Source organism: Brienomyrus brachyistius, chromosome 1 (assembly GCF_023856365.1).
Source record: "Brienomyrus brachyistius isolate T26 chromosome 1, BBRACH_0.4, whole genome shotgun sequence".
Lineage (NCBI taxonomy): Eukaryota > Metazoa > Chordata > Actinopteri > Osteoglossiformes > Mormyridae > Brienomyrus > Brienomyrus brachyistius.
The window spans coordinates 48,238,136-48,262,116 of record NC_064533.1 but is presented as its reverse complement, the minus strand read 5'-3'; the positions used below and the strand labels follow the sequence as shown (position 1 = coordinate 48,262,116).

At 45.3% G+C, this 23,981-nt stretch overlaps 1 protein-coding gene across 1 annotated transcript in view; it reads left to right on the top strand.

The window, feature by feature from the left end:
* LOC125751511 (bromodomain adjacent to zinc finger domain protein 2B) overlaps positions 1-23,981 on the top strand; it is a 73,910-nt gene that overhangs the window by 34,563 nt on the left and 15,366 nt on the right. Inside the window, 16 exon segments of the mRNA XM_049030389.1 lie at positions 7,302-7,430; positions 12,468-12,656; positions 13,776-13,937; positions 14,242-14,444; positions 14,877-15,083; positions 15,378-15,931; positions 15,986-16,121; positions 16,123-16,254; positions 18,028-18,679; positions 18,762-19,043; positions 20,564-20,621; positions 22,499-22,607; positions 22,805-22,906; positions 23,425-23,638; positions 23,721-23,813; positions 23,899-23,960. Coding sequence (XP_048886346.1) covers positions 7,304-7,430; positions 12,468-12,656; positions 13,776-13,937; positions 14,242-14,444; positions 14,877-15,083; positions 15,378-15,931; positions 15,986-16,121; positions 16,123-16,254; positions 18,028-18,679; positions 18,762-19,043; positions 20,564-20,621; positions 22,499-22,607; positions 22,805-22,906; positions 23,425-23,638; positions 23,721-23,813; positions 23,899-23,960 — 3,282 coding nt within the window. The 5' untranslated portion in view covers positions 7,302-7,303.

Here is a 23,981-nt window from a genome sequence, read left to right as displayed (position 1 = left end):
TTGAGGTCCAGTTAAAAAGTTTGAAGGACCTGACATTCTGAATGACCTTGTCCCCACCTACTCCATCTATGTCAGGGAATATCGCCAGTAGCGATGTCTGTTTCGTGAACTAATCGTTTATTTGAACCGGTTCTTTTCAGTGAATCGATGGAACACAACTAGCAGAATGACCGGTTCTCATTGTACCGAAAGTCTACCGGAGGGTAAAGAGATCTGCTTAGTAAATGTGCTGATAGCAGTAGCCTTTGCAAACAGCGTTTGTTGTATTCTGTATTTCGTAGCTTTTGTCTTGTTTTTTGTCCTTTAATGAAAGCATTTTAGACCATATTTTTGCAGAAAGGTAACCTACTCACGATTTTATCGATATACATTCAAAAGACAGAGAGATGACCAGTATTTTAATAAAAAAATAAGGTTTTAATAAACATCCAATTTCAATATAAGTAACTGAAAAAAGTGCAGCACCATGTTTACCCCCCGCCCCCAACCGACACTTTTAATCGAATGTTCGATTCATTTAAACGAACGGGTTGATAAATTTGGTTCTGTAGATTGAACCGAACCTGCCGTCACACAGCATGCTCTGGCCATCCGCGGTGTGAATGTACGTTAAGCCAAGCACACTGGATGCTCATTGGAGCCATCGTTATCCCAGGGAGGAAAGAAACGGCTGATTTCTCTCCTTTTGTCTTGTGCGCGGCACGCCCAATCAGCCCGCTCGGGCATACCGTCACTCTCTCTGGGGCCATCGCTCGCAGCCCCCGCGTCTCCACGATCTCTCCTTTACCCAAGCAGGGAAAAACATCCCTCATTTATCTGCGAGATCTATTGATTTAAACCATGTGAAAATTTGATGACTCCTCTGTTATTGTGAAGGGTGGTAGGAAAGAAATCTGCGCTGGGTTCGAGTGTTGCAGTGCACTGAGGAGGTAAATGTGTCCTGAAATTTATAGTGTGTCTTTAAAAGCAATACAGATGATTTTATTTGAATATCAGTGTTGTTATAAACAAACCATATATATTGAAATAGCTAATGGGGTTTGAGATCATTAAATTCGGATGTTGTATATATATTTTTCCCTTTAAAATGCTTTAAGCATCCATCCATCCATATGTTGTCTTAGCACTTTTCCTGTTCAGGGTTGTGTGTGTGTGTGTATGTTTGGGGGCTGGGGGTCCAGGTATACTTTACTTTGTGGGGACCAAATGTTCCCACACCGTGATGAATATCCTATTTTTTCCCATTGGGGACCAGTTTCTTGGGAAAACTCTATTTCCATGACTGCAATGAAAAAACAAAAAATTTTGTTTTTTACTTATTGTCATGGTTAAGGCAGGGTGGGGGTTAAGGTTGTCGTAGTTAGCATTAGCATTTTTCCCATAGAGATGAATGAGCGGTGGCGAGTGTCTGGGACCACGCGGTGTCCTTGATAGTGGGGTTGCCACAGCGGTCCCCCCAAAGATATGATTACATGACTCTGTGTGTGTGTGTGTGTGTGTGTGTGTGTGTGTGTGTGTGTGTGTGTGTGTGTAAACAGAAATACCATAATTTTGCCGTAATGCACCTGACTATCCTTTTCAGGAGTTTTATACCATGGAATGCAATGCCATGCTTGCAGGAATTTTAATTACTATTCTCACTGAGCTGTTTTTTTTGGGGGGGGCGGGGGGGGAGGTGGAGGAATGTGTGCATTGATACTATGGGCACTGCAATATGGCCTTACTTATTTCTTATAAACAGCTGATAATTATTGTATAGCTTTGGAGCTGGGGACTTGAGCAAATGACTTAGGAGTAAAGAAAAGGAAAGATGAAGATGTGTGTAATGTATGGGAGAGTGTAATTACCGCTAACGAGCAGCGGCCTGTCGCTCCGTCATCCCCCTGCGTTCACAAAGCTGCATATTAACGAGGATGCGCGCCCTCCTCACAGGCTTTCCCGTATAATGGAGTTCTCTAAATATATCCAGTTAAGGGCAGATCTGAATTTGCCGTCACCGCCGCCCGTAATGAATAAGAAAATTGGCTTCTGGAGAGGAGATGGAGGGCGGCGGCTTTCTCAGTGCCGGCTGAAACGTTTCCTCCTGTTTGTTCCCCACCCTTGAGTGGCGTTGAGCTCAGGAGAATCCGGAGAGATTCTGCAAGGAAAACCCCAACGCCCATGATTGGAAATCGTACCTTTCTGGGTTTTCGGTGAGCGAGGAATAGATGAAGATGAGAACTTCAGAGGAACATATTTATTTGCATATCTTTAGTGATGCATCAGACCCCCAGTAGGCAATAGGTGGAAATGACTCTATAATGATTTCACGATGTTCTAGTTTGCGCCGGAGCAGGCGTTGTGTGGATCCAACGGCCGAATCCCAACGTCAGCGAATGAAACAGCCCTAAAGATGAGATCTGAGAGAAGGTGGCTGAGATTTTTAATGCAAAATGACCCCGCCTTTCAGCTCCTGAAACTCATCCCGTGCGTAAATGGTGGCCCCTTTTCATCACAGTTTTTGACATCGTGTTAAAAAAAAAGAGGCTTTACGAATGGGGCAGAGGATCAGTGGACGGAGACGAAGCGCTTCTGCCTTTCCTCTAGCTCCACTAGCATAAACTCGGTGGGGGGGGGGGGTGTATGTTTTCTGAGTAATGCCTCCCATTCAATGCTCCGGAAAGGTGGCAGTCCCGTTAGCGCGGCCGCCATGGTCTGCACTGAGGCCTTGCTGGGGCTGAGTTACCTACGCTACACCCAGGGCCCTGCACCCTTCTTCCTGCTCTCCACATGTCTGTCACATTAAACTACTTCATTCTTTGAAACGGATTGCTCCCTCCCCTTGCCCAAAACTCCCCCTTTATCCATGCTAACTTAATTTTCTACACCTCTCTGCTCTGTGCTGAGTTATTCTCCTCCTGTGAAGTCTTAAACATATGCCCCATGCCAAACGGTCGCGTCACACTGCTCTTTCTCTCTAACTCATTTCTCCACGTGTGTGTGCACTTTTATCTCAGTGTGAACTCAGTAGAGCTGTTGTGTCACGCCTGGTCTCTTAGCAGCTATTCATGTGAGTCCTTGTAGGCCTTTCAGTTTGAACCAGCTTGCCCATGAATCTCCTACCCGGTCCAGGGAAGGCCCCTCATATGTTGATTCACTTACTAATTAATGATATCTGTTAAACTGCTCTTTATCCATCTATATATTACTGAATTCCGGTAAATCTAAAGCTCTGTTTCACTGCCAAAAGTACATCCATCTGTCCATCCTTCTATCCATCTTCTAACCAGTTATCCTGGTTTTTGGGGGGGGGGGGCAGGAACCTGTCTCAGACGATATAGGACATGAGGCTGGGGTGTACCCTGGATGGGATGCCAGTCTGTCACTGAGCACTTAAACAGACACTCACACAATCCAGGCTCTGAGAATTTAAGATGGGCAAGTATATGGCAAAACTTTATTTACTTGTGTTAAATATCACAATATTTTATAAATGTGGGGAAAACGTTTGAATTTTTGCAGCACATTTTGTTAATTATGAAAAAAACGCATAAAATTAGGCACCCTATGAAATGAGTTCGTCTGCCTGTGGTTTGGCACATGGCCGATCTTCCAAAAATCGGTTTTGCCGGTTCTCAGAATTCTGGTCGCCGCCGTGTCGAAATGCTTCAAGGAGGCAGGACAAGTCTCCCCCAGTCTGCCGACGCCAAAGTGAACCAGCTGGATTGCTTTTCTCGCGGTGTGTAGCGTAACCAAGGTGTCAAAATCAATACCATTGTTTACAAAGAATGGTAACCATACCTGGAAAAATGAAGGGAATGTGTGATATCTGATTAGTGGAAACACAGTATCACTCATCGCAACCCGTCTCAGTCATCCCATTAACTGTTTGGTGTATGTGGGCGCAGTGTCACTGCTTACCTCACAACCCCCTTTTCTCTTGTCCACCCCCCCCTCCCCCCCACTTGTATGATATCTCACTATTTGGCTTGTTAATTGTTAATGTCCCGAGTCAGGGAGGGTCAGTCTAAAGTGGTAATTGTAGAAGATGGGCTTTTCTTCTGGGGCGTCAGTTGGCATTTCAGTGAACAGGCACCGTGTCAGGCACCTCCAAAGAACACCCGAAAAATGGAAGCGCTCTCTGTTTTCCGCACCCCTGCAGCCAGGTCCGATAATAAACATGAGATCGAAACCTATTGAATGACCAAACACGACTTGCTAAGTTGGTGTAACTGGTTCCCTCAATTTAAACATAATTTCTAAAGCATTACGGACACACTGTCTGCATTGTCCCTATTAAATTTTACTGTGTCACGGTCTGCTAGCCTTCAGTATCATCATCGTGATCATCATCATTACCATCATCATCTTCGTTATTATCTTTTTCACACTGTGTCTCCAGGTGAGGGCAGAACGCCAAGTGGGTCACACCAGATCTCGGTGTCTGAGGTCACAGATTCTAGTGCTTTCTGGGAGATCCCCGAGAAGCTGGGCGACAGGGCCGCCTTGGAGCACTGTGGGCCTGTCTGTCCTGCAGGCTTCACCGCTCTGCCGCCGTGTCATTAGAGGTCGCTAATATGCACATGATGGCTCTGTGTTTCCTCATGTTTAATTAAGAACATGCTTTCTATTAATGTCTCCAACCCTCTGCTGCAGATCGCTGAAGCCGGCAGTGGTGCAGTTATTTGTCCTTTGCGACAGAAGCCCTGCTAATTACGTTTAGCGGGATTAGGATGGTGGCGGTGGAGTTGGGGGGTGGTGATTTGTGAAGGTAAATGGATGCTGCTGGTGTCACCAGGCAACCGTACTGAGTGACTTTCCCGGCGGACTCAACGCTTCAGGAAGTTGACTTGTGCAAATATCTGGGAGGGGGGACTGAGTGTGGGTCATCATGGGGCCATTAGGGGGCATAGCCGAGCCACATGTTAGCACTGCATCTCCTCTTCATTTTGGGGGGGGGGGGGGGTGAGTGTGTTTCATTTTTGTGGTTTTGTTCACTTATCTGGATATTTCATGTTTTCGTTTGAACACAAATACTCATGTACAGACGCTCCTATGCTTACTATCGTTCAACTTACGAACTTTCAGACGTATGAACAAATTGTTTTCATTGGCCTCCCGTTTCCTGTCAGCAACATCAATTTTTTTCGCCAATTTCGTCTAGCACGACTCCTGGCCGCTACTCCCGCCGCGCAGCAGCGTAGCGTGCGTACTCCCACCATCCTAGCTCTTTGTACTTCCGTAAGCCCTTAAATTATGTTTTTCAAGTTACAAGCGTCTGTATAGAGAAAATTAGATCTGCACATTGGTACCTGTGTGGGTCGGTACATGGGTGTAAGCAGGCCCAGCCGGGTAATGTGTTTGGGGAGGGGGGGGTCACGTGAATGGGGTCACGACCCCCCCATATAATACGCCTTCCATTAGTCGAAAAAGACATTGTGTCTGCACCCTGATTACTGCTGATCCGTGCTGATGACTCTGTTGCGGGATTATCGCTGTCGGCATCGGCCATCTGTTACAGAGGCGGATAATAAGGAAGCCAAGCCGGCCCCCACTCGGAATACAACAAAAATAAGATGATAAAAGATCTCCGAGCCAAGCACAGGATACGGAGGCAGAGGAGTGACATTTATCCCATAAGCAGCCACATAATATCCCTTGGCATTTAAGTAATCAGTGGCATTTCAGGTGTGTAACACGCTGCCACATTGCTGGAAAAAACACAGATCCTAATATTGACAGTTTTTTTCTTCGGGGGGGGGTTCTTTTTACTGCATGGCAGCTGCATTGTGCTGTTGTGTTTAGTAATATTTGTTGCCGTGACTTTGATTCCGGTGGACTCACATGCCCTATAAATCATTCCTACCCCATTAGCATGCTCCCCCCCCCCGCAGACCACTGTTTGTAATGGCTCCACTGCGTGTTCCGCACCCCGCATGCTGTCAGTGACTCAAGATTGGTTGCACATCCAAGTCAAATTAATTTAATCGCGTGCGAAGATTATACATCACGCGGTATAGCTACTACTGTGCCGTGATGTTAATTACCGTTACAATCAAGCTAATTCTGATGGTAAACCCATTTTAATTCCTGATAATTAAGCCAATCGGCTTCTTAAATACCGAAATGCATTATTATTGTAATTTACTGTTGTGTGTGATTTTCCCCCTAGTCAAATTTATTTCTTGAGGCCCTTCTGGGTTTCTGAAATATGTCTGAAAGCACCTATTTATTTCCACATCCCTCCCAGCTACTGGGGGGGTATTTTTTTCCTTTTTGAGAGGGAGATAACTGCGGAGCTGAGAAAAAAAAACAGATTTGATTTCAAATGGAGTGAAAATAAGTTGCTCAAGAGAAATAATTTCCTCATGACTTAACGCAGTGCAAGACAGCGATGTGCGGCCTGTTGAGAAATCCTCGTGAATTGTCAAGGTGTGCAGAGATGTTTTTGTGCATGTGTACACATTTTCTGTGCCTTGCATGTGTCTTTGTTTTATATATTTACTGTTTTTTTCTGATTACTTTAGCACCTGTACGTTGTCTAGCAGATGTTGCCTCTCTGACATGGCATCATCTGATTGGTGGCAACAGCACGACTTCAGCTCAGGTCCAATCGGTCCGGACCTCATCCGCAGGGAGGAGACTGGCCGCTCCTAGTGCATATTCTGCCTGGTGGGAGCTGATACTTGATATTCACGGGACGGTTCCGTCTCCCAGATTTAATCAGCTCCTGCTGCAGAGGGCAGTTGTGGGGGAGGTTTAGAGATTGTTTAGGCATATTGATACGATAACAAAGCCAGCGGAGCTGTACAGGAAGATCTGGGTTTCGCGCCTTGTTTAGGATTTGGGATGTGGTTTGGGTGAACTCTGAGATGAGGGATAACTTAAGTAGCGTGCGGAGTACTGCCTCAAAAATCAAAATAACGAAGCAAATGAAGTAGTCATTTTGGGGCTTAATCTGAGTGCTGAACAGCCGTTTTGGGGGGGGGGGGGGGGTCCATTCACCAGGACTGGTCACTGTCACTGCAGGCTGCACAGGCCTGGCCCCGGTTTGGCGTGTTTGGTGTCCGGCCCATTTTCTCTACAGTCGCTTCATCGCACTTGGTGTCTTTCGTCTTCCTGAAACCCCCATGTTTTTAGCATATTGTCTTTGCAGAAAGTTGCATCCAGTTTGTGTGTTTTAAGGCAAATGGCTAACGTTACGTGCCGCGATCTTGCAGTGGTAATCCAGACATGAAGCGTGATTCTCAGTGGGGTGTGCGTGTGTTTTCCTGTTTTCTTTTTCTCGTTACTAAGCGCTCTGATTGGATTGTGTTTGACAGATATGGAGCCAGGGGAGCGGCCTCCACCCTCCATGCACAGCGTCCCCCCCGCCGCCGCTGCCTCCTCCCTGGCCCCCTCCTCCAAGCCCAGCCTGGCCCCCGCCCTCGGCTCCCCCCTCAACACCTGCGGTAAGGACAATGCCCCCCCACCCCCCTCAGCTTCTCACACTTGTGGCCCACGGACCCTCATGTGATATTAAGCAGGCCTTGTCCTGACCCAAGATTTGTAAGCAGACTGAGAGCATCCTCAGAATCAGCATCTCCAGAGAAAGACCCAGAAATACTCTCCTGTCGTAGAAATGATAAATATATTTATGTATTTTGTTGGCTTTTCACAATAAAATACCAATGGGGTATAGATAATCGAAGATGTTCATTTTCGTTACTCTCCTCTCTTAGCCGAGCTCTCAGGTAAAAAAAATATTTTGGTTAAATTGTCATTTTTGAGACTCGCAGAAGCATCTTCCTGGTGTTAATTACGTGGGTACGACTCGGCCCGAGAACGCACCTTCGTCCCACTTTTCTGACAGCTGGGGGTGGAAATTGAAAAGCTGTCGCATTAATGAATACTAAACAATTAAAAAAGGGAAGCGAGAGAGCGAAAGCCCCCTTTGTAAGACGTGCGCCCTCGCAGATGTCTCCCGACGGCTTCCCGGGCCCCGTCAAGCGCGTGGCCGCTAATGTCCGCCGTTTTTCCGGAATACTAATCGTGGCCGGAGCCATTATGCGGCGAGCGCCGCTCGAGCGTCAGCCGTCAGATTACCCTGACCAGAAAATAACATGCAAATTTCCAAACTCTGATTTATTTCTCCCCCCTCCTTTCCTTCTCATCCCGTCCCTTTTATGATACGGAAAGCCAAAAAACATATCCTGTATCCCCCCTCACACAATGAATAACCCATTAGCGCCGCTCTCATGCATTATGCATTTTAGCCCGCGCTCTGTACGTGTTCTCTGATTTTTCTAGATAAGCTGTTTTCGGTTTTTGCCGCTGAATTAAATGCCAAGGAACGCTGCCGACTCGGGGGTTATATTGAAGATTTAAAAGTAAAGCAGATTGAGTTATTCCTCCTCTGATATTTCCCCCTTTTGAACAGCATCATATAAATACTCCCACTCAGATGTTTATAACGCTTCCCAGTTTCGCTTCAGTGATTGAATCATTCCCTACCGCTACCTTAACTCTATGGAATACAAACACATTTTTCTTCCCAGCACATTTCGTGTTTGTGCAGCGGCAAATTCAGGTCCTTACAGCCTAATAAAAAAAAAAACATATATACAGTTTTATCTGTGATTCAATTCAAATTCAAGTATCCAGCATAAATAGACTTTACAAGGACAATCGTCTCTGCTCTCGTGCCATATTTATACACCACCTGTCCAGCACAAGTGCCGCATGTACGCATAATTTATTATTTTAAGTGCTATGTGTTTACCTTTTACGGGTAATTTTCACCTGTTTTAGAATCACCGTAAAACATGATAATAAATAAATAACAAATAATAAAACATTAATTTCTTCACTAGCCTGCTGCCTCTTTATATCCCTTGAATGCCTGTATGTTGGTCTTCTGGCCTTTGAATAACCTTATTAGGTTCTGGCTTTGTTAGAACTTGTTGTGTAGCTCCTGCTCCGATTCTGTATACACTTACATCTGCTTATGCACTGGAAGCTCAGCCTAGCCGCACTTCATGCCCATTTGACAGCCGTATGTTTGCACTGTGCTGTTTGCCTATTTGTACATCGCTTAGGACAAAATTTCTGCTAAATGTGTAAAATGTTAATGTAAATAATCCCTGCACCAGATGTAGATGTGCAGGTCAATACCTATAGGAAGGGATTATCCTTGCAATTTAAGTCTTAAAGTTCTGAAAATGGTAAGCCATAGCATACAAACATTTTTAATTAAGGGGAAGGAGACATTTTTTGGTCTTGATGTTTTTAAGTGTATTACCCTGTACGGAACGACTTGTTCAACATCATTACCTTCTATAAGTAAATAATAGTTTCTACAAAGCAGTCAAATCCAACAATAATTTGTATGTCTGTTGTCCAAACCCTTTCGAGACATTACAGTGCGGTGTAAAGTTTATTTGGCGGTGTTTTCAAAAATATCCTATTCCAGTTTTTATCTTGGTGACACTTCAGCGAGAGGGTGGGGGGTGGGGGTGGGGGGGGGGTTCTCCATGGTACACGTCACACAATATATGTTAGTACAATTTCAAAATTCTGCAGGATACTGTATCACCGTTATAAGGCGCAAGCCTACACTGATTTTCTTAGCTAGAAGTGTATTCATCTGGAGTTTGCATTTTTCAATTTTCCCTTAAAACATTTAACAGCAATTTAAAACAATTTCCTTTGTACGATGCATTTCCATCTTGGGCAACTAATGGATACAAGAACAGAAACAGTGAAATTTCTGGTGCACCTCAATCTAAAAAGGTTACACTTCACATAGATGAAATGCAGAGGATTAATAATCTAAAATATGTATAATTTTTTGTCAATACAATTCCTGTGTTGGAGTAATATAATTATGCAGTCTGCAGTTTAATTTCTAGGGTGTAAAACGTCATTGCGATGACTCACTTACAGGCCTAACAAAACAAAAATCATGCTGTAATTGTCAGATACGACCCCAAATTTACAACTTCACCGTAAAGTGATAGATCAGTGGCTTGTGCAAAGACTATATATAGTACAATGGCTATAAAGAAAGTTGATTCAGTGTGTTCGCCCATTTGTTTTGGTGCCAGTACAGTTTCATTAATACATCCGCCCATTTGGCTGTGATGACACCCTTTACCTGCAACATACAGCCTTGCAAAAAAATTAACTTTGAGGGCAAATGTTCGATTGTGAGGTACAGGAAGTATCATGTTATCCTCTATTTATGCTGCTGTTTTTTGAAAGTCTGATTTAATTATTCTGCGGCTTGAAATGCATTAATATTAAAAAGGCACTTGCAGATGTCATTCCTTGTTACTTGGGCAACAGTGCTATGGAAACAGAAGCTGGCCTTTTGGGTAATACTTTCACTCGTTTATCTCTGTATCGACGGGCCGACTTTGAGGGACCAGCCTCTAAATATTCAGCTTATTATAATTAGATTCAAAGTGTAGATTTTCCATTTTGTATGTAAACGGGCATGAAGCCAGCACAATGAAGAGTCTTTGTATCTCTTGAAGAAAATTTTCCCCTCCTGTCGACAATCAGGGACTCCATTCCTCCCGCCTCCTTTTCTCTCCCGCTCCTTTCATGCCAGTTACTTGTAGTTGGTCCTCCAGGGTTTGAAATGAACAGCTTCATAAGCAAAAAGATATCGGCCTTTACAAATTCTGGGCCTCTGCGGAGATGCTCGTGGTCAGGGCAGGATTTGAAATGATTCTCATTTTGCTTGGTATTCACTTTCCCGACAAATGCAACCGAAGGTGTGCATTGTCTGAATAACGTGCAGTATTCGATTGGGAAATGCGCCGAATTTGGCAGCAATGCATTGTTCATTGTTCGTTTGCATTAATTGATTTTATATACATATAAATTCTGATATATTGAAACGCCGAAAAGGTGATTTCCAGATCCGATTACAGTCCCTCAGTATATCAGAATAGAGCCCAAGAATTTTTTTAAACAAGGAATCCAGTACATTTTATAGGCATACAATGTTTTATTTCATAAGTAGTTAATGGGTTTTGTTACATTGTAAAATGAAGAGAAATGACGAGAATGAAGACAATTAATGTACAACCAGCTAACAGTTTGTTAGTATTTCGGAATACATGTTTGTTTCCATCAGTCACATTAAATGATCATAACTCCAGGATAGTATATTTACTTCTGGACAGCTAAATGTGAAAATTGCATGTATTTGTAGTGCGCTCCATCAAAGGCTACCACAGAAAGGCCAGTGTCTGGCTGTAAGATGGAAATGCCAGAGGGAGGCTCTCCCTCGCTTTCCCACTATGTGTTATTTTGAAGCCAGATACCAGCATCAGAAGGAGGTACATTGTCAGGTAGCTAAGCGCTTCTATCACCTGGGCCTTTGTAATCTGACTGCTTTAAAATTTTGCTCCCCCCACCCCCCCAATACTCTGCAGTCTTGCCAAGCCTTGGTGGGGAGGGGGATAAACTAGACAAATATGCTTGAACAAAGTAAACAGATATCACTTTAAGATATGGCAAATGGAAATGCTTGGACTATGTCTTGCGTGCTTATTGTCTGTATGCATTGATTAACACTGTAGCACTCGACGTTTGATAAACCCCCCCCCCCCCTCCCCCCCCGCCCACTGCCAGGTTTTGAAAACTCGTTGTGGGGCTGTGTGACCTCCTCAGGCGCCTCCACATCCCGCCATACAGTTGGCACGCTAGGATTCTCACTTCCAAGCAGTGATTAGAATTTGTATGAAACAGGTTCTTTCAACCATGGAACACGGAAGGATGAAGGAGAGGGCAATATACTTTGTCATACCAAAATACACTTTTTAATATTAAAATTAAAAAGAAAACAAAAACCTATAATGATTACTGTGACAGTCTAGGAAGTGGGACCCTGGAGCAATTGGGGTTAAAGGCTTATTTAAGGACCAGCCTCGGGATTATTTGAGTCTTTCACCGGAATCACGTTAACTTATGTTTTCTGATTGCGATTCCAGTATTACCCATGGCGAGGTTGTAAATACAAGCAAAGAACTCAATGTTGACCCTTTATGTCTGAATAAGCTGTCCTGCCTCTAATGGTCCTTTTCTTGGCTAATCGAAATAACCTCTTGCAAACTGCACCAGCGAAGGAGTGTTTGTACTCAGATTTTCCTGCGTTTAAGCGCCGACAAGAGTAAGGCTCGTAAAAAATGCATGATGAATTCCCAGTGAGTGATATCCCAGATTCCCAAATCTGCTTCGTATTTGCACAAGATGTGTTTAAGCAGATCAGGCGGAATGGGAGGAATGCCTAACTAACAGCTAATGTCTTTATTGATAATGCATAAAAGATTCCCTTGCTAACCAGAGGTTGTAAAATCGATAGGGAGATGTTATGATATTAAACTTTAACATACGTGTAGATGAATTATTTAGACGAGCCGTTTTAGCTACACGGTGTCCCTCACCTTTAAGTAACACTCCCACTGTTTTTATTTGTTTTTTCCTGCTTCCTCCAGGGCGTTTGTTCCGGGCAGCCAGTGATCAGTCCTTTGGCCTCTCCTCTGTCCCAAGTGCCTTCCCCATGGTGAACCATCCAGCCTTTGGCCTTCACACTAACAGCTCAGGGCGGTCTGAATTTGGAGGCCTGGGCACACTGGGTGTACCCGCTGCCCTGGCTGCTCACCCCCAGCTGGGAGCCTTTCCAGGTAAGCAGGGGGGGCGGCATGTGGGTGGGTGAAAGTGAGTGTGCTCTTAACCGCTGCAGGAAGGACCGGAGTGGGCTGGGCTACAATAATGAACCGGCCAGTTAATTAGCAGCTTGTTCGAGGGTGACTACGGTATCTGTGAATACTTAGAATATCTTTGAGTATCTATGAATACTTTGAATTTTGCAGTGTTGAGGATGTCCACAATTTCCACAATTTTTTCCAATCAGTGGAAAAAATAGCCCTGAACCACAGTGAATATATTTATATATTCATTCATTTTAATGTTGGTTATCATGAATTTACCCAGTTTTTACCATTCGCAGTGAACTGTGCTGTCGGGTATCGTACAGTAGAGCAGCCAGCAGTATTTTAAGGAATGGCAGTTATGCATGCTATGCATGCTATGCATCAAAACACCGCTGCTTTGGACTATCCTATGTTAGATGTTTATTTGACATTGTGTATTTATGTCCATTAAATGGGATATTATAAGTAAATATATACATTTTCCCCTCAAAGTACTATATTATAAAGACAAGAAATTTTGGTTATATTCAAAGAGTGAAATTGTGAGAGTGAAGATGGATATTATTGATCACACTCTTTTCTGACTGCACATTGATTTGGGCAGAATTGAAGCAGGTTACCAAACAGTCACTCTCCAATGTTTTATATATAAAGAGTTCTTGTGAAAAGAGTTCTTGAATTCATAGTGGACAACCATTTGAGATTATAGGAAACCAGACTTTTTTTTAGCATTATCACTGTTGCTCATGTTTTAATATAAATTATACAATAAAACACATAGATTTGTATAGATATAGGCCAGAGAAAAAAATGTATCCAGTGTCCCATTGGTTAAACGCATATGTGTGTATATATTTATTTTTCATGTTACTGTATTTCATTCTGCTGTATAAGATACATTATTTATTAGCCCTCATCAGATCATTACTTAAATTATTATGGCTAAATGAGTGGTTGTATTGTTGTATGTATTAATTATCTTGAAGCAGGCATTTGAGGAGCGCAGTTCAGACGTCGCCTGGCGTTGTATGGAGCCACCAGGTGGCGCAGTAGATCCGCTCATGCAGTCTGCCCCTCTGTTGCCCCTAGCAGCGGACTGGTGGCGAGCGTCAGAGGCTCACCGGCGGAGCGCGGCCGCTTTCTTCCCCCCTCTGCTTGGCCTGCCCCCCATGTTCACTCCCTCGGTGCAGAACCACGACGGCACCTTCCAGTCACGGACCCCCAGCAAGAACGGACGGGACACACCCAAAGGTGCGTGGCTCTAACAAACCAGCGGAACTCTTGCGGCCAAAACGTCGGCACGTTGAATGCAGTTAATTAGCCATGGAGGCGAGTGACTTATAGGATCTAATTAATCAGAAGAGGAAGCAGCTGGTGGGCTTTTACTGTTAAGATGTGGACTGTTGATGCTCATTCTATGCTAGATTTGTTCAGAAACCTCCCACAATTCCATATTTATTCGTGTTTTTGTCTTTATTCATGTTCAGACTTTTGGTCATAGTGTATTTTGTCTTAGTGTCTTATGATCCCGGTTTTGCATCCATGCCAAACACAGGGGTGAACGGAGCGGTGAACGGCAATGGCGCCACCCCTTCCTCTGGGGGGAGCTCCGCCCCTGCCACACCTCTGCCACAGGCAGCCCCCGAGCGGCCCAAGACCACTAACTCTGGAGGCAGGACCCGCAAAGGCAGCGCAGAGGGCATCCAGTTGTCTAAAGAGAGCGCCGGTCAGAAGCCCAGTCAGAAATCTAAAGACAAGGTGAGCTGGCATTTCAGGCAGGCAATGTCCAAAGACGGCCTACGAGGACCAGAACTGAGGTCCTTTCATGTGTCACTTATATGCCAGCTTTTAACTTTGTCAAGTACCTTGGTGATCCTAAACTAGTTATTTATTGCCAATTAACAGTCTTTCAGATGTGATGTCCTGGGTAAGACTGGATTCTTTCTATGCCTTTGCGCACTAATCTGGGGATGGAGTTTATTTACAGATTGAGTTTCATAGGTTGCAGGCTGGAACACCCAAGGGTGTACCTAAGGTGTGTGAAAATGTCCTCACCATTGAGTAACCGGCAGGATATCTGAGCTCCAGACATCTGACGCCAGTGCGGTTTGCATAGCCCAGGGCCTCAGCCTGTCTCTGTCTCCATTCTGAGTATTTTTATTCATTTATTTTTTTAAATTCCTGTTGCAGAAACTCCACAAGAAAGCGGCAGAGAGCTCTAGCAACAGTGACAGCGAGTCGGGAACCTCCTCGGACACCTCGAGCGAAGGGGTGAGCAGCAGCGACTCCGAGGACCTGGAAGAGGATGACGATGAGGACGAGGATGACGAAGATCAGAGCAATGAAAGCGAGGACTCAGATTCTGAGAGGGAGAAGAGGGTGAAGAGGAAGGTAAAGGTGAACCAGGAATTTGATGCTTTTGGGGGGGGAGTTTGGGATAGAATTCCTAAATGAAATGTTATTTATCTAATTTTTTGTACGTTTTTTTGTCCCAACCATAATTAAAAGGCAAAATAATGAAAAGGTAAAATGTCTTAATTGAGAACCTTACTGCCAAAGAGTAATTCTTGCCGCATAAATGCTCTTGCAGGTAGTACAGTGCCTAGTCCAATAACCCTGTTTCCTTTATCCTAGTTTTAGACAGAGCTGACTGTTTATTTCATTTCCATGTGCCCCCCCCTCCCCACTCAGGTTGGGATTTCTGAGGGTAAGAAGGATATCCCCAGGCCTGCTGAGGACCGGGAGTCCCAGGCAAACAAGAGCAGCCTTGCCCGGGGCTTCCCCATCGAGGCCCTGGTCCCCAGCCACTTCTCACCTCCACCCTCGATCCAGTCTTCGGCCTTGGCATCATCCAGTCCGCTGGTCTTCCAAAGCCCCGGCTCCAGAGAGGAGGCCAGTAAGCCACACATGAGTGTCATCCAAGCTACTGGGCTGGCGGCCAGCATCAAGCCCCTGGCCTTGGTCACACAGCCACGCCAGGAGCCCTCGCCCCAGCCCTTGGACCCCTCTCCTAAGCCCCTCCCACTCACATCCTCCCCCAAGCCACTCCCACTCACATCCTCCCCCAAGCCCCTCCCACTCACGGTCTCCCCAAAGCCCCTCCCACTCACGGTCTCCCCAAAGCCCCTCCCACTCACGGCCTCCCCAAAGCCGATCCCACTCACGGCCTCCCCAAAGCCCCTCCCACTCACGGCCTCCCCAAAGCCCCTCCCACTCACGGCCTCCCCAAAGCCCCTCCCACTCAGGTCATCCCCAAAGCCCCTCCCACTCAGGTCATCCCCAAAGCCCCTCCCACTCAGGTCCTCCCCAAAGCCCCTCCCACTCAGGTCCTCCCCAAAGCCCCTCTCACTCAGGGCCTCCCCCAAGCCCATCTCCCTCTCCAGTTCGCCCAAGCCCCTCTCTCTTTCCAGTTCGCCCAGGCCTCTATCTCTCTCCCCCCCCTCCCAAACTCAAATCACTGGCCCCCTCCCCAAAGCCACCAACTCTTTCCCCCGATGGTATGAAGATGACTCCAAGGAACCTCATGGAAGACTCAACTTCACAGATCAGTGAATTCAGACTAAAGCAGGTATGTGGCTCCCATCAGCCGTTTGTGTGTCATTGCATCTAGGCATGTCAACAAAATTAAGCTCTTTTCATGCCTAAAATATTAAAATATAGCAAATGTGTTTAATAATACCAGTTACTATGATAAGGGAAAAAAATTCATCAGCCCTTCTCATCTCAATAAAGGGACAATAAAATTGAAAAGTGTGTGCGTGTGTGTGTGTGGGGGTGGGATGTGTGAGCTGGTGTGTATATATGTAATATAATATAATATCATATAATACACACACACACACAAGGATTCCTGTCTACCCCCGTGTAACGGTACAGTCAAATATAAAATGAAACGACATTAAATTGCCACTCCATATTTTACAGATTAAATTTGGTTCTTGTTTATTTGTGACATTGGTCTGCTTTTTAATGATTTATGCTGGTTCTAATTAATTGTAGAATATCAAAATTACACGGTTTGACTTGTCATCGTGATGGGCGTTACAGCAGTAACCCGTATTAAATACGAGAACTTAAAACCTTTGTAGATTAATAGCTCTTCATATCCGTTTAAAATATACTTCAAACTAAGAGTAAATACTGAACATTTTTGGTTAAATCAATATAAATAATGTTTCTTTGCCTTCCTCTGAGAAAATTCAGTTTATAATTTGATTAGACCACTGTGGCAAATGTTTTCCTCTGATGTCACAAGTGAAATACAATAGGGTTGCCTAAATGAAATGTCCGTCCGTTTACAGTTCAACATTACGAATAATGCAGTGCCATGCAGTGATTCCGTAATAAAGGAAGAGAGAGATGCAGGATCACAGCGATGAGAATTTAAAAATCTCGTCTGCCATTTTGATGAGCTGAATTTATGCAAATGGAAACCCTGCATGGATCTTAATTATTGTGTCGAAAAAAAATTAGTATTTATAATTTAGTTATTGCAGCTCACGGAGTCCCTCTTTGCATATTTTCACAGTTCGCTGTTGTCTTTTTATATTTTATGTCTTTAACGACTTACTCTGCGCCTTCATTTTTTCTGACACACAAATCTTAAAAGGTCAGTCAGATTTCTCGATGCGGAGCGAGCCGTCTGGAGGGTCCCCCGTCTGCCACTTGACGGTGTTGATGCCGTTCTCTGGCTGGGTACACCAGCGGAGGTGACAGTGCGTTCACTGTTATTATAATTACTGCACCCAAGCAGACGAGCGGTTATCTCTGGTGAAGCCTCGGGAATCTAGTTATCAAAAAGGAAATAAAAGCAACCCCCCCCCCCCCCCCCATGAGCATCACCGCTAATTTTATTCTTGCAGGATTGGGCAGGTCCAAGTTTAATTGTGTGCATAATCATCACAATGAACAGTATTAACAGTGTGATTCTGATATTTAATATTATTTTATTTTGTATTTAATAAGGATTTTTTTTAATAAACACTTAATTCTAGTCTCGTAAACCCAGATATTTTCTTTTAGCTGCATAGTCCGTAAGATCTTCAGCTCCTAAGTTCATGACTGTTTTGTTCATTAACTATAGGAATTATATGTAATGTCATTATCCGAGTTTTAATATATACTGCATAGATAAACTAATTTATGCAGTATTGGTTAATTCGAGTCTGGAATTTATTATTTTACTTTTGTAGTCAATTTCTGGTTAATAATTGGACATAATTACTTGGTATTGTACTTTACCACCTGCTTTCCCCATCTGCATTAATGTAAAATGACAGGTAATGTAATTATATTTTTTTTTCTTCCATTTTCTCCTTTTCTTTTTTTCTTTCCACTTCAGCCATTTCATTCCCAGGAGCATTTCAAGACGACATTCCCAGTGCATCTGAAAAAGCAGCAGGAGTCCTACAAGACCCAGAAGAAGGTCGCATCGGTACCGTTATCATCATTGTCATCGCTGCCCCCTCCCAAACTCTCCCCTGAGGCCCCAAGCAGCCACAAACTGGCCCCCCAACATGGAAGCCACTCCAACCTGTTCCTCTCCAGTACCCTCCTCGGACACCATCACCCGAACGGTGTTATCCAAAGCGCCATTCAGGAAGTCCCCCTGGCTCTCATCACCAAACCCCGCAGCCAGGTCAAGACCCCCGACAAGCCCCCGCTCGCGGCTGCTGGCGTGCCCCCCTTCTCCACACCCGTCAACTTGAGCATGGGCGCCAAGAGCCACGTGGCCATCTCCATGGTGCCCACAAGGCCTTCTACCTCACCTGGCCTGGCCCACGCGCAAGGGAAGATCGGGGCCCCCAAATCGATAACCACAGGTAGAGGGGCAAGCCAGAGTCACCTGGTTCAGTCCCTGGTGGACCTCTTCCGGGGCACCGAGTCTGACATCCCCAGCAGCAAGGATTCCGATGACTCCGTCGAGGATGAGGATGACGAGGAAGAGGAGGAGGAGGAAGACGAGGAGGAGGATTCTGACGACAGTCCCTCAGGTGAGTCTGCCTCAGCAAAATGGTCACAGTGTCACAATCATCACAAACGGTGCGATGACGTGACGATCGTGTCCTGGTGCAGACTCCGAAAGCAACTTCGGAAGCGACTCGGAAGGCTCCGAGGATGACATGAAGGAGCGCAACGAGACGGGGACCGACACCGAGGGGGAGAAGACGCCTCTGAAGCTCACCAAGAGCACCTCCTCAGTGAACGCCTCCGCCGACTCTGCGGCCAACAGCTTCCCCCTCAACCTCCAAGTCGTAAAGTCCCCCGACATGGTTGCTTCCACTGTATTGGCTGGTTCCGGAGCCCCAGCCTATCACACTGCTCCCTCCTCATCGTTCGCTGTCGGTACTCCTCCAGGTAATGGCACGTTTTGCTGTTGTGGGGCCCTAAGTTTGTTTTCCACATCTACATTGATCCGTACAGATTATGGCCATGATTGTGGTTAGAATGAGCTCCTGACAGGTAAAAACTGAAATCTGGAACACGTAAAAACCAAATGAAGGCAAAGTCAGCTTCAATGGTTATTGAGAGATGGCTGCTGGGGTACCTCGCCCCCCCCCTCACCATTAAAAGGTGGTTTCTGATAGCGAGAGTGAGATGTTGCTGCAGGTCTTGTATTTTGGTAACTAGTTCGCTGGGTTTTTTTTTTTTTGTGGGCTTCCGTTGAACAGATGAAGGTGAAATCGACCAAAATTATTGGTCAAGCAGTTGAAAAAATTGTTGCATTTCAATTGATAATTTCAGTGCTAATTGATCATTTCAGAGTTGTAGGTTGGCAAAAAAAGGAATATATGCTTATTTTTTCAAAAAACCCCTTTATGTGTGACATTTCTGGTCAGAAAAATGAGTTGAATCTGAAGCGTTTGGGCCAGATTTTTCCACTTTTCCACTTTTCCTCCAGTCAATATGCTTACCTGCCAGTACCTATTAGAATCTTCACAACTGAACAGAGTAGGTTTGCAATTACCTATGGCAGTCAGAACTCCCTCATCATTTTCAGCATATCAAGAAACAGGACCCAACTGGGCTTTTCCACTGACCTACTTTGAATTAATCTATGCAGCAGACACTCCTATGCAAAGTGACGTGCGGTTGAAAGCAGGGTGAGACAGTGTCCCCCCGGAGTAAAGGGGGATTAAGGGCCTTGCTCTGGGGCCCGATGATGAAGTCACTCTGCTGACTTTGGGGGACCTTTTGATCACAGGTATGGCGTTCTAACTCACTGACCCACATGCCGCCTGTGTTTTCCCTTCTGGTCATGGCATATTGACCGACGTACATAAACCTGCCCATTGATGTGTTGAGTCGATGACTGAAGCCACCATCGCAGTCTCCAGCAACCCCGTGACATACCCCCCCCCCGGTCCCCCCCACCCTATTTGAAACTTGAGAGGCATTTGAGCTCATCCTCTCCACAGATTGTGCTTGATTCCTTTTTCCTGTGCTGGGGCACATTGGAATGCTTTATGGGATAAGCGTATAAATCAAGCCAACGCCTCTTTGCACAGCTTCTCAACGCCACGTGGATTATGGATTAAGCTATAATTGGCTGTCAATTTGGAATCTATACATATTTTGTGAGAAAGAAACCAAAAAATGCCAAGAATTCGCAGTTAACAGAAACAGAGTGAAAATCTTCACTAAGAATCTAGTGAAAATCTTGTGTGTAGCTAATATTTGGACTTCCTTTCTAAATTGGAGATGATCTGCTTGGGTATAAATGGAGGTGGAAGGTTCTGTCTACCAGAAGTTGAGCTATATCACAAGCAGTTGTTCTAAACATGGTCCCATAGATCTCATTGAGCTAGTGAAGATTTCCCTGCATTTGCCCATGTCCTGGACTTAAACAGTGCCCCCCCCCCCCCCCCCATCCACAGGATCTGCAAAACGACGACGAGTGGACGAGCAGCAGCTGCGGATACCTCTTGAATTAGGGTACGTTATCATGGAACTCCATCTCGTCTTGCCCCATGATCTGTCGGATCTGCAGGCTGGGTTCGATGGCATAGCGGGTGATGTGGTGAGGGTTTGACGCTGGCACTCCGGCTGATGATGGAATACTTTCCAAAGGTCAGGATTTCCGAGTTCCTTGTGACGGTGTCTCATAAGTAGGTTGCGAGTGCTTTGAGGAACACCTTGCAAGTCATGCATGAAGCCAAGAAGCCGGCCGTAGACTCTATAGGTAGCATCAATCAGTGCAGGCCTAGGACATTAGCGTTTGCATGTTTTTCTCTTTATAAGCAGCGAAAGCTTTCAGTCGGCATCTCAGCACCTTGAAGACCTGCACCCTTTCATGTTGGGCGATGTTCGATTTCCGGGGGGGTGGGTGAAGAAGAGGTTCTGCAGAGCTTCACTCAGATGAGTTTCATTACCGGTGGAACTACAGGTCAAACAGGTGCAATGATGGCTGGTCTCCCAGGCTGGGTGGAGCAGAAGTCACAGCTGCGGTCAGTTTAAACAGCTAGCCTCTTGATCTTTCCTGTCTGGACCGAATCACTGGCAGCTCTCAGAACTGGGGCCTGGCAGTATTATTTCCATAAATATCCTGTTCCATCACCACGGATGGGAAATATGTTCCAGTTCTGCATATCGCTGCTGTCCAATGAAAAAACATGTATCTCTAAAAACCCATTATTTCAGGATCATGAAAAAAAACACATTTTCTCAGAAACTACTTTACAAAATTAACCTAAAATTACATAATGAGACACCCTTAGCACCACAGAGAGAAACGTAGAGTTACACAGCTGTCAGTGAACAGTTTAATGTTTTAAATGGACTTTTGTGGATTGTTGTCGATGAGGTAGATTCATCAGTGTCTGCAACACATTAACTAATCTTACTTTCTGTTCACAATTAACAGTGATGTTAGTTATCTAGCCAATGCCATTGAGTTGCTAAAATTAGCAATATAAAGAAATTGTGGAAAGGACCATTGTGAATACAAACGTTAACTAACTAGTATTTATGTTTGCACTAAACATATGACTCCATAAAACATATTTTTATCGGAAACTTAGATGTCAAACACTATCTTTAGAAGGAGGGGCATAGGTGTAGTCCTGTTGCAATTGTCATGAAGTATACATGCGTGGTTTTCATTGGACATACACAGTATACAGCCTTTGACCGATTCACTGCCACTGTAAGACTTCTGCTGGGATTAGTAGTTCTCTCTTTTCCAGTGAGCTTGTTCTCACATGAAGCCATTTGAATCAGGGCTGTTCGTCTGAGTCATCGGCCGTCGTTTTCGCCAGAATGGGAGGCAGGAGACACGCCTGTCTTCTGTCGCATGGAGCCGGTCTCAGGTGTTGCGTTTTGAATCACATCTGGGTGGAGATAAAGTGCCCCAAGATAAACTCTGACTGACATTGTCCCAGAGACCCAAAGAGCCAGGAATTCTGTGATGAGGCCTTCATCAGTGAAATATATCTAGTTTGTGACCGTGGCTTGTGTGAATAATAACAAAAAAACAGGTTCTTGATATTTAAAAATGATTTTAGTTGGTGTGTTTTCATGTAAAGGTATTATGAACATTATATGTTACGTAAAACTGGGGTCTATAAAGGAGGCCTTAGTAGATGCTGTTGTGTGTGTTTGGAGAAAAGTTTGTGTGCCTTCAGCTTGGAGAGAAAGCCGTGCTGTACCCAGTAGACAGGTGCTTAAGCTAGACAGCTTGAGGGAATATTGATAAACAGGTGCAGGGTCAGACTGAGAGCTCAGCATGGCTGGCTGATGTTTTCTACTAGCGAGCTGAAATGGAGAGTCCTTCCTGCCAGAGTGTTGTATGACATTAGCGTGTCTCCACCCAGGTGGCGGAGGGAAACCCGAATCCGAAACCTCAACGGCCGCCTTCAGGGCAACGTGGCGTACTACGCCCCCTGTGGGAAGAAGCTACGTCAATACCCAGATGTCGTAAAGGTAACCTCCAAGAAGGACCCGTCCATCGGCACCGGAACTGGTTAAGGGTAGTTACAGTAGGGTCACTAGAGGAACTTGCTAGCTTACCGTGCCATTTTAACTGGGCCTAAAAACCTATTAGGTTGCTATCAGTGTCACACTCTGCCTGAACTCTGAAAATCTTTGTCTCACCAAAGCCATTATTCTCTCTTCTGTAGTATCTATCCAGAAATGGAATAACTGACATCACACGCGATAATTTTAGCTTCATTGCAAAATTAAGGGTTGGTGACTTCTATGAAGCCAGAGATGGACCCCAGGTGAATGTTTTTATATCTATTCTCCGTTTCTTTTTTTATTCTTCCACATTAAGAGAAGCGTTATTCCAGAACCCCCCGTCCTTTTAGTTCTGACCCATATTTGCGGTACAGCGATGGTTGAATCAGTTTGCTTTTGCAGGTAAACTGTGTAATGCAGTTCTAAAGATGTGAGGGAGTGGAACTCTGAGGCACTGGACAGAGAAGCTTTAGCGTACGCTGGGAATGGAAAAGACCAGGCAGAACGTTAAATAAAAGTGCCTGCCTGTCAAAGTTTATTTTTCTATTCTTCTCTGTTACTGTTTTTGTGTCTTGGCAGAACAGTATAAAGAATGAAATATAGATGTAAAGTATATTGAGGATAATAGGTGATTCAGCCTGGATGAATAGTGTCTTGTTGAAAGGTGCCTCCTCTTGGACGTCTCCCATGGTCAGGGAAGCAGGGGGGTAAGCTTTCAGTTACTGGAGTGGGCCATGAAGTGCCTTATTGTGAACCTTCCCCCCCATGTCTCTCGGTTTAGGGCTTGCAGTGGACATTGCTGACAGAGGAGGAACTTCTCCCTCACGTCATGGCGATGGAGGGTCGCCGAGGGCGTCCCCCGAATCTGGATGGCCAAGAACAGTCGGCAGATGGCTCACGGGCCAGGCGCCGTAAAGGCCGGCCTCCCAACGTAGGGGAGGGCGAGCTGCCCAGGTCCACTGATGCCAAGCTCCTCCGGAAACTGGAAGCCCAAGGTGAACGTCGCCGCCCTGTTGAATGCTCTGTGAATTGCGGCCAATGGCTGAGCTAACTCTTCCTCTTCTCCTTCGTCGACAGAAATAGCCCGTCAAGCAGCTCAAATCAAACTAATGCGCAAACTTGAAAAGCAAGCCCTGGCGCGGGCGGCCAAAGAAGCTCGCAAGCAACAAGGTATGGCCGCCCCCTTTCCCCGGTAAAATGTTGCCCTCCAACCGCGCACCAAGCCGCAGACCAGCACCTCTCTGCTCTTTTTCAGCAATCATGGCTGCTGAAGAGAAGCGGAAACAGAAGGAGCAGATCAAGATACTGAAGCAGCAGGTGAAGACATAAGCATGCTCG